Below are 10,492 nucleotides of genomic sequence, written 5' to 3' on the forward strand. Positions count from 1 at the left end.
CTATGATTCTCGAGGCTGAGCGTGGGCGGATGGGAGAGGAAGAATGGAATGTTCCGCTTTTAGGGAGCGTCTCTAAAAAGTCAGCCGCCGGGCGCAGGAGTAGAACACCCTTGATTTGTTGATGCATATAGGCCTTCCCAGGGATGCTGGAGAAAAGGCAATGGTACAAACGAAGACTGCTATCCTTAAGCCAGTTACTTGAGAGTCGGTTGCATTTAGCTTACTTATACTCAGAGTAGATTCTTTTTGAAATGAATGCGCCTGAGTGGCATAGGTCCCTGAATTTCAGAGTTAGCCATCAACTTCAGTAAATCTACTCTGAGTAAAGATGAGTTGACGACTACTTCTGGGTGGACAGAGAGTGCGGGGATGCGGTCATTAGGGCCCGATCCTATACTGTTATCTCATGTGACGAAGTCCCCGCACGGGACCATATATATACATGTTCTCAAGGCACCCTGCAACAAAGAATTAAAATGAATTTATGATATGTAATAAAACATTAAAAGCGGTGTGAAAAATATTCATGAAAATGAGTTTAAACCAGAACAGATTAAGAGAGCTGGAAAAATTGGCTGGTGCCAAAACGGCATCAGGGCGCAGGTGCCTGGGCAATTTTCTAGGGGGAAGCGCTGCTACTTGGTACCCCTCGGAATAAAATCTTAAGGTGCGCATGGAGATAATAAATCTCTCGGGTGCCCGGGTCTCAAGCCATGAAAAGACCGACTCGAAAAGTGGAAAGGCGTTTCTTTGAATCCTTCGACCTCCCACCATGGGTCCCATTGTCAACATTTTCACCTGCACATTATTATTACCTAATCCATATTTTACATCTTTCCATGTTATCTATTGTAACCGTTACATTACAAGTGTTACTAAAATCCTGCTAATGTTTTCACCTGCTTACAGTGGTCTCCTAAATAAATTGTAAATTTCCCCCATTCTTTCTTGAATTTGTTGTCTTCTTGGTTCCTGAGCTTTCCGGTCAGTTTTGCCATTTCGGTATATATTCCATCAGTTGAACAAAGAAATCCCTACATATGGTTATGTATTTGTTAATGTGATAACTTTTTACAATAAAAACTATTGCAAAAGAAAAGAAAAGTGGAAAGGTGTAGTTGCTTTCAAGTGTAACAGGGATGAAGGAAACCATCCCGCAGTCCTGCTCCGAGGCCATTTGCACATGCTCCCTTAGCGCTTTGGTAGGAGGGATCTTGGGTATCTGCAAGGCAGCCTTGGCTTGGGAAGTTGGTGAGAGAAGCAGGGAAGGGCTTGGAGGAGCGGAAGCAGATCGGGACCAAGGGAAGCCATCCTGGTTTAGCTCCCCTGCGGAGGGGAGCAGAGGGGGAGGTCCTGCCTGTCTCCCCTCGCCTAAGCTTGCGTGCGCAAGGTTTTCTGTCGCGTGGCGGCGGCGGATGATTTCGCAGGGGCGCAAGGACCCGAAGTTCTCGCTGATGGATCTGCGCAAAACTTTTACCCATGGGTAACAAAGGTAGATTTCTTTGATGGCCGACCCTGAGCATGAAAACCGGAGGAGGGGGTTTGCTGGGCTCCTTCCTGGAAGACAAAAGCACAGCCGCTCCGTAATACTGTATATTCCCTTGCGCGCGCGTTACTTTGCGCATACTTCCCTCTTCGGTTTATAAATCGTTGCTTCTGCCCCTAGTAAAGAGGAGCCGGTGCATATTTACCTCGCTTTATTTCACTCTATGATTTGCTCCCCCAGTCCCGTGCACTTGAATCTAGAGGGGATTCGACCCGTATTACGTTAAATGAGTGCAGCATCTTCGATGTGTTCTGCATTTTAAGAAGCGTTGCAAAAAAATGGTTGGCCTAAATAGTACGAGATCCCTGTATCCCTCCCTGTGCAGGTTTGTGTTAACTTGATGTTTGGAGTTAAAGATGCTGTGGTTTTGCTGGGTTTGTTTGTGAGCATTCACTTAAGATCAGTGCTATATAGAGCTTAATGTCTTTCCCGAAGTTAGCGCTTCCGTTACAGGAAACACTCATTTTTCAAGCAATAAATTGCAGGAAAACGCAGTTAATACAGGAAGAGCTTTGCTGGATCAGACCAAAGCCCCATCTAGTCTAGCGTCCTCTATTTGCTCAGTAGCCAAGGGGAGCAGGCCACGGGTGTCACTTCTTGCATGGCCTCTCACAATTGGTGTCACTGCTATGTACATGGAGTGGCAGAGTGGCAGGGAGGCCAGCACTGCCCAGGCAGCCCAGTGAAGTCAACTTACACCAACATCCTCCCTCCCTTACCTCTCTCCCTCTTGGTAAGCCACAGTGATGGCAATGGTGGGAGGCCAGGGAATTGCTCCTGGGAAAGCCCAAATCGCAGCATGAGCGCAACAACCTGTTCCCCACTCGGGCTCACCAGCAATTACTATTCAGAGACATGCCACCTCCGGTACACAGCCATTGTGGTCGGTCGCTAATGAAATCCTTGTCCTCCATGAATTTGTTTAACCACCTTTTGAAACCATCCCAGTCGATGGCCACCGCTGCCTTGTTTTAACAGTGTGTTGTGTGAACACACTACCCTTGGGCTGCAGGACTAAACAAATGCATCTTTAAGCACCAAACTTTGAAATTCTGTTTCGAATTTCATTCCATAGGAACATTTGGACTTGTAAGTCAAGTAGGGATGGGTGCTATCTGGTTTTGCAACATCGCGATATATCTATATATCACAATGTTCGAAATCAGGATGGAGCTATGTAGAGGCGTTGGCTGGCTTCAGGTTTCCCCCACATTGTTATTTTTTGCATATCGTGCGCACACACCCACACACCATGACTTAAGATACATTGCCAGGTCAAAAATTATGAAACCGATATCACAATATGGCCTTCGAACCGGTTTTGGATGATCACTGGTAGATCACCCAGTCCTAAAGTAAATATCTTCAAGATGAGGGTTGTGTTGGAGGGAGGAAAGAAAAATGACCCAGGACAAAAATAAAATGTGGCTACTTGCTACAGTGGCCATATTCTGCCTCCATGGTCAGAGGTATTATGCTTCTGAATACCAGTTGCTGGAAACTGCAGGACAAAATATCACTGTTGTGTTCACGTCCAGCTTGTGGGCTTCCCATGGGTATGTGGACGGTCCCTGTGAAAACAGGGAGCTGGAGTAGATGAGCTGTTGGTCTGATCCCGTTGGGCTGTTCTTCTGTTCTAATAAAAGTAGAATTTCTTTTTGTGTTTCTTTGTACTGACCACAGTTTTGATCATTGATCTGATTGTTTTGAACTCCCAGGAATCCGGAGCAAATTCACCAATGATTGAAAAACAAAACAACAACAACCCAATAACTAATAAGACCGAAAGACAGTTTGTAAGTAGACTTTCAATTTTTGAATGTGTGGATCTTTCCTCACCATTCATATTTCAACTTGGCACATTATTAACATCATACACGTTCATCATAGCCTTTCAAACATACTTGTATTTTCTATAAAAAAATTAACCCACAATTTGCAAACTGCAATAGAGTAATGGATAATTCAGTTTAAGTTTATTTAATGGGGGAACGGGGTTTTAACTGGGGTGTGTGTGTTTTAAATTGTTTTAAAATGTTATATGTTAATTTAGATTTTTGTATTTGTGGAGTGGGAGATTGTTTAGGGGCTTTGGTTGGGGAATGTACTTTTTATTAGTTTGCATACATTAGCATTGCTAATTGTTTTAATTGTGCTTTTATATTATAACTTTGTGTTGTGAACCACCCTGAGACCTACGGGTAAGGGGCGGCATACAAATTTATTTTAAGAATAGGAATAGCAATAAGAATAGGAATAATAAGAGCAATAATTTAATGTAAAGCATAAAAATGGCTGTGGCTCCGATCTGGTGGAACGCTCTGTCACAAGAGACTAGGGCCCTGCAGGACTTGACATCTTTCCGCAGGGCCTGCAAGACACAGCTGTTCCACCAGGCCTTTGGTCAGGGCACAGCCTGACTCCCTCCTTTGGCAATCTTCACAGAACTCTAGCCCAATGGTTGCTATCAATTTGATTTGAATTAATTTTATAATGAAATGATTTTAGAATGTTGTACTATTTTATTGTTGTTAGCCGCCCTGAGCCTGGCTTCGGCTGGGGAGGGCGGGATATAAATAAATGTTGTTGTTGTTGTTTTGTTGTTATTATTATAATATTTTTATAGGTTGTTAATTTCAACACCATGAGCCGCCGTGGAAACAACTGGGCCTACACCGAGGTCATCGACCTCCTGGATATATGGGGAGAGCAGAAAATCCAGAAGCTGCTTCAGAGCAGCTACAGAAATATGGACACCTTCCAAGTCATTGCAAGCGAGATGGCCAAGCGGGGACACGAACGCACTGCGCAGGAATGCCGGACCAAGACTAAAACAATGCGGAGGGATTACAAAAAGGCCAAGGACAACCCCTCTTCGCTGGGCGGGCGCATGACGTGTCCTTTCTACGAGCAGCTCGATAGGATATTGGCCGGCGATTCTGGCTTCCAGCCCCCAAGGAGGCTACCGCACGCTGCTCTGCCGGAGGAGTCGTCGGGGGATACCAATTCCCCGTGTCCCCTGGCGGAAGGAGCCGCGCCCGTGGTGCCAGAGGACTATAGCGAGAGTCCGGATCAGTTTTCCCCATGCAGACAGATCGCTGTGGAGATCTCCGATTCCGCCACGCCCAGTCCCATGTTCTACATGACGAGGGCGGTCTCCGCGAAGCCTCCAAGCATGTCTTGGCCAGCAGCAAGTAAGATCTCTGCTTTGTGCCCGGGAGAAACTTGTAGCAATGATAATTTTATTCTTCAGTGGGTGCAGAATGCTGCAGCGAGGCTCCTCACGGGGTCTCTGCCATGGGAGCATATTCACCCAGTGCTTTTCCAGCTGCACTGGCTCCCGGTGGAGTACAGGGTCAGATTTAAGGTGCTGCTTTTGACCTTTAAAGCCCTTCACGGCCTAGGACCCTTGTACCTATGGGACCGCCTCTCCCGGTATGCCCCACGGAGAGCCTCAAGGTCCATAAATAACAACACCCTAGTGGTCCCGGGCCCTAAGGAAGTTAGATTGGCTTCAACCAGAGTCAGGGCCTTTTCAACTCTGGCTCCGGCCTGGTGGAATGCTCTGCCTCATGAGACCAGGGCCCTTCGGGATCTGATTTCTTTCCACAGGGCCTGTAAGACAGAGTTGTTCCACCTGGCCTTTGGCTTGGAATCAGTTTGATTCCCTCCCCCTCTTTCTTTTTCCTTTCTCCTCCTATGAAGAAATTGCACCCTAATGTTTTAATGTTGTATCTTAATCTTTTAAATTGTATTTTAATCAACTTGTTTTTATTATTGGTTGTTAGCCGCCCTGAGCCCGGTCTTGGCTGGGGAGGGCAGGGTATAAATAAAAATTCTTCGTCTCCTCCTCCTCCTCCTCCTCCTCCTCCTCCTCCTCCTTCTTCTTCTTTATACACCGCCCAGGCTGACTGACTGGGTTTCCCCAGCCACTCTGGGCGGCTCCCAACAAAATAATAAAAATGCAGTAAAACGTCAAGCCTTAAAAACTTCCCTGAACAGATGTGGCCTTCAGATGTTGCACCTTGTGAGATTCAGTGCATTGGTCCGCCTGTGCTGTGGCTGTGTTTATTTATTATGTTTTCTTACAGTTGCGTCCTGTCTTCCTTCCATCATGGAACCCAAGGGGCAGGTGGTGCTCAAACGGTCTCCCATCCAAGCACTGAACAGACAAGCTTGGTTTCAGCAATGGGGTGGAGGAGAGGGCCATCCATGGCGCCAAGCCATGATGTCTATGGTCCACCTCCAAAGTTGGAGGCAGCAATGCTTCTGAATAGTAGGCCGTTCTTATGTGGCCTGTTCCTTCAGGCCATTCCCTGGGAGTATGCTGCTGCTTCTAGTTCAGGACAGTGCCTGTGTACTTATGCTATTCTAAGCTTCTCATAGGTATTTGCTTGTCTAATGTGAGAACGAAATGCTGGACCAGATGGGTCTTTGGTCTGATCTAGGACTGGGCAATATATTGATATACCATCCAAAACCGGTATCATGATATTGGTTTCATCATTTTTGACCTGGCAATATATTGCGAATCGTGATGTGTATGTGTGTGTGGCGTGTGTACTATGCAAAAATCACAATGTGGGGAAAACCGTGAAGCCAGCCAATGCCTCCATCCTGATTTCAGGCATTGTGATATATAGTGGTACCTCAGTTTTCGAACGTCTCTGTTAACAAACATTTCAGTTTTCGAACACCGTGAGCCCGGAAGTAAATGCTTCTGTTTTTGAATGCGCCTCGGAAGCCAAACATGAAACGCTGCTTCCGTATTGAGTTTTCTGTTTTGAGGCTTCCGTTTTGAGTTTTCGGCTTTTGAATGTTTTGGAACTCGAACGGTCTTCTGGAACAGATTATGTTTGAAAACCGAGGTACCACTGTATAGGTATATTGCAATGTTTAACTGGTGATATATCACAATATTGAAAACCAGATATTGCCCAGCCCTAGCTTGACCAGCAGGCTTCTTCATATGTATAAAACATATTAAATCACACATCTTTTTTCGTTCCCGCTAGAAGCTGATCATCCGGCTCCATCCCTCTCCTCTATGTTCCTCAGTAACCCTGGCAGCTCATCAACCAAAGGTTCAAGAATGGGTAAATACGAAATGATAACATGACGAGATAAAAAAAAAAAGTTTAAAATGAGTATATAAAAAAACCCCAAAGTGTTTCTGTTCGGTACTATAGGGACAGAAATCCTCCCCCCCCCCCCCAATGTTAAAGTTGTTTATGTATTTAGCAACAGCAGCTAGGATTCTATATGTCCCAAACAAGGAAGAATGGATAAGTAAGATAATAGACTATGCAGAACTGGCAAAATTAAGATAATCTAATTATGAGTGTTTTACACAAGAATGGATGCCTTTTGCAGACTATTTAAAGAAATATTATATTATGATGAACTCGCAAGCAAGATTTGAGCTATGAGCAACAGAGGTAATTAGATTATAATATTGTGGTTACGATTTAATAGACGATCGGGTACAGCAGAAGGGAAGAATCAACAACTCCATGGAAAAATAAGAGAAAAGATGAAGTTGTGTTTTGATTGTATACGTTAAAAATGTTGAAACTTAATAAAACATAACTGCGGGGTGGGGAATGGGAAAATACATCACTGAACTCATTTTGTTAGTACGGTATTTAACCTACCCAGAGTCCTTTTGCATCACATTGCAATGTGCACTCTCCTTTTTAATATATGGCTGTGTGTGTGTTTGTGTTTGTGTGTGCCTGTCTATCTCCAGATGCAACGGTGGCCCCTTCGTCAGCTCTGCTGCCCAACTGCCCGACTCTGTCTTCCGAAGGGCGGCTGACCAGAGTCCGAAAGCGCCAAAGAAAAACCAGGAACGACTTGGTCATGGAATTGTCGCGAATAGCAGACAGGAGGGTACAGACCGCAACTGACAGAATCCTGTCTTCCTTGAACCGGTATGCCACCGCAGACCTCCAGGACCGAGAGAGGGACCGGGCCGACACGGCGCAAATCATTGCCATCATGCATCGCCAGACAGAACTGCTAGAATCGCTGGTGCAGATGCAGTCTGTCGAGCAGACGCCGGTGTCCCCTGCACCCTCGTGGCACCCTCGGCCACGCTCCGCCATCTCTCCCCCCTCCCGTTCGGGTGTCCCCAGGAGGACACTGGTGCCCCGGGTGAACCACAGGCGGAGACCACAGAAGTACAGCCCGTAACTGTACTACTGAGGAAGAGGGTTTCCTAGTTAAAGTTGCTGGGTGCTACTGGGACAATATATTGAGAGCCTACACCCAAAGGCATTTGTATTAACGGCTGGAGTTTCTAATGCTTAGAATAGGACATAAACAGTGAGGCCTAATATATGCTACTGAAGCCTCAGTCGTGTACCCGTTCTCCTGAAAACGAGCCCCCTTGAACTCAATGGGACTTACTTTTGAGTAGTTATGCCTAGCGTTGTACTCTTAAGTGTTTGGATTTAGATGCTCCGGAAGACTGTTTTGTAGCATATGTTCCAAAGACACCAAGATTAATTATCTGGTTCCTTATTGGCCCTGTGGGTTAGACAATTAGGTGCTAAAAATCTTAATGGGTCCTCACCTAATTATGTTGATGGCCAATGCCACCACCCTTCCACATCTTCCTTTTTAAAAATTTTGTATTCCATGAAACGTCATTTAAGTTTTAAACTCCTTTCCCCCTGTTTTAATTAAAAACACCCTGTTATCGTCTGGGAGGAGGCATAAACATGCAATGATTGGAGTGAGATCAACAGTGGTTCTTCCAGTGGTGCAACAATAAAGCTTGCTAGCACATTTGCAAAGCTAAGCAGGGTCCGTTATGGTTTCAAATCGGATGGGGGACCATGTGTTGAGATTCTTGCATTGCAGAGAGTTGGACTAGATGACCCTCAGGATCCCTTCCAATTCTACAATTCTGTGCTTCCCTCTTGTGCTACTTGGTTTCTTTGTCCTCTTTTGATAGGTGGGTCCAGCTTTCTTCTATGCAAACAGGATAAAGAGGATGGGCATATACTATGGACATAATACATGAAATAGTGTGTCATGTAGGGTGGGAACATAATATAAATTAATATCAAACATTTATTTAACGCTAACCATAAGCTAGTTGAAGTATAGACCAGAACAGTAATGCAGTCCTTAAACATAGGGTTTTGGACACCTCCGTGCATCAGCTTGCCATGGCTAAGGCTTGGTCCTTTTCTGCTGAATAGGAAGTGGAAAGAAAAGACACCCATGTCATCCCCCTTCCTCCTAAATCATCGCTTTTGTAATACATAGAAGTCAGAACATTTCCTTTCCTGGCTGAAAGCATGACATCCACTGCACAGCTATGGCCTGGCCTCCGTGGTCCATCTGTGGTGTGGGGAGGTGAAGCATGTCTTGATGTCACTGGTAGATACAGGCTTTGAAAACCATGGTGCAGACCTAGCCCTCGGATGTTTATGTTGGGTAGGTGAGATGGGTGTTGCAAGGAGAAGTTACAGATGGATTTAAAAACGGGGCTGAGAAGGTGGAAGGTGGAAGGACTTCATCAGTGGAAGGGAGGGCGAGGCGTGCATTCGACCTGGAGAGCAGCAGGACACGGAAGATGCTATGCAGACTGATTTCAGATGAGCTCGCATAGGTGAATGAGGATAAAAACGAGATACGAGATATTTTTCTAGGTGCCGGAACTGGCCATGAACGTTTCCCTTCTTCTCTTATAATGCCAATGGTGCCCACATAAGAGATGGGAGACTTTCCGGCTGAAAAAAATGCCATGGTGTAATAACTAAAAGCTAAGTGTTGGTTGTCGAGATCAACAGGGATTCAGTACGACAATGTAAGGGGAGGGTGATGTGATCAGAAGAAGGGAAGCAAGAGTGCTGTTTGGTTGCTTCTGGACAGCATCTCTGCTCGGTGGTGGCACTGCAAAGGAAGTAAGGGAGCAAAGTATCTCACAGGAGAGGTACCATCTAGTGAGAGAGGGGGTGGCTCTCTTAATCATCCCCGGCTTTTGTTTTTGTAACCTGTGCCAGTTCCTCTGGCTTGCTGGACTAGCAGCAATAAACTGGGATTGGCGCAACTCCCATCTTGGTTGCTGACACTCAGCGCATCGCATGAGCAGGCCTGCCGCTCTATAATCGCTGCAGGAAGTAACCGTGTAGGACAAAGGTGCATGGCTTAGTGGCATGCAGCGAATACAGCGAAGGCTTATAGATACCCTAAGTAATGATCTTCAGGATCTATACGAAATGATACAGTTGGAACATGGAAGCTACAGTGCATGAGTGGCTTTAAAACTTACTTCCAGGGATCTTTCAGTTAGGAAAAAAACAACAGTGGGCAGTTTTTACTGGAAGATAACTTCCTCACTGCTGTGGTGTAGTGGTTAAGAGCGGTAGTCTTGTAATCTGGGAAACCGGGTTCGAGTCTCCGCTCCTCCACATGCAGCTGCTGGGTGACCTTGGGCCAGTCACACTTCTTTGAAGTCTCTCAGCCCCACTCACCTCACAGAGTGTTTGTTGTGGGGGAGGAAGGGAAAGGAGAATGTTAGCCGCTTTGAGACTCCTTAAAGGGAGTGAAAGGCGGGATATCAAATCCAAACTCTTCTTCTTCTTCTTCTTCTTCTTCTTCTTCTTCTTCTTCTTCTTCTTCTTCTTCTTCTTCTTCTTCCTCTTCTTTTTTATCTCTGCCGCCATTTGCAGACACCGAAGATTATTTGGGTATGTGCTAGGGCAGAGCTTTCCAAAATTTTCATGTTGGTGGAACACTTTTTAGACATGCATCATTTCACGACACAGTAATTCAGTTTTACTAGCAAACTGGAGGTTAAACTAACCCCTTTTGAACCCCGGGACGACAACAGGGAGTATTCGTGCGACACACCTACACACTGCAGTCAACACACTAATGGGTCACGACACACAGTTTGGAAAGCTTTGTGCTAGGGAATATCCTTGGATC

At 45.6% G+C, this 10,492-nt stretch overlaps 1 protein-coding gene across 2 annotated transcripts; it reads left to right on the forward strand.

Annotated features, from left to right (window-relative positions):
• The first annotated feature begins 1,201 nt into the window (after nucleotides 1-1,201).
• On the forward strand, nucleotides 1,202-9,901 carry LOC310681578 (uncharacterized protein). 2 transcript variants are annotated; one of them, XM_083449574.1, is made up of 5 exons: nucleotides 1,202-1,492; nucleotides 3,265-3,342; nucleotides 4,173-4,740; nucleotides 6,562-6,642; nucleotides 7,296-9,901. In XM_083449574.1, the coding sequence occupies exons 2-5, from the start codon at nucleotides 3,286-3,288 to the stop codon at nucleotides 7,739-7,741; spliced, it is 1,152 nt and encodes a 383-aa protein (XP_083305700.1). In that variant the 5' UTR covers nucleotides 1,202-1,492; nucleotides 3,265-3,285; the 3' UTR covers nucleotides 7,742-9,901. The 2 variants fall into 2 exon arrangements, with proteins under 2 accessions (XP_083305700.1, XP_083305701.1); XM_083449575.1 differs by lacking the exon at nucleotides 3,265-3,342 and having other exon boundaries at nucleotides 1,229-1,492; nucleotides 7,296-9,189.
• The last annotated feature ends 591 nt before the right edge of the window (nucleotides 9,902-10,492 follow it).

This window comes from Podarcis tiliguerta (assembly GCF_965153285.1).
Source record: "Podarcis tiliguerta genome assembly, chromosome: 7".
Lineage (NCBI taxonomy): Eukaryota > Metazoa > Chordata > Lepidosauria > Squamata > Lacertidae > Podarcis > Podarcis tiliguerta.

Bases quoted from the DNA above. Each gene is read 5' to 3' on its own strand.
- LOC310681578 (XM_083449574.1), top strand. From the start codon at position 3,286: ATGATTGAAAAACAAAACAACAACAACCCAATAACTAATAAGACCGAA. The intron at 3,343-4,172 runs GTAAGTAGACTT...ATATTTTTATAG, and splicing joins ATAAGACCGAAAGACAGTTT to GTTGTTAATTTCAACACCAT. The intron at 6,643-7,295 runs GTAAATACGAAA...GTCTATCTCCAG, and splicing joins AACCAAAGGTTCAAGAATGG to ATGCAACGGTGGCCCCTTCG.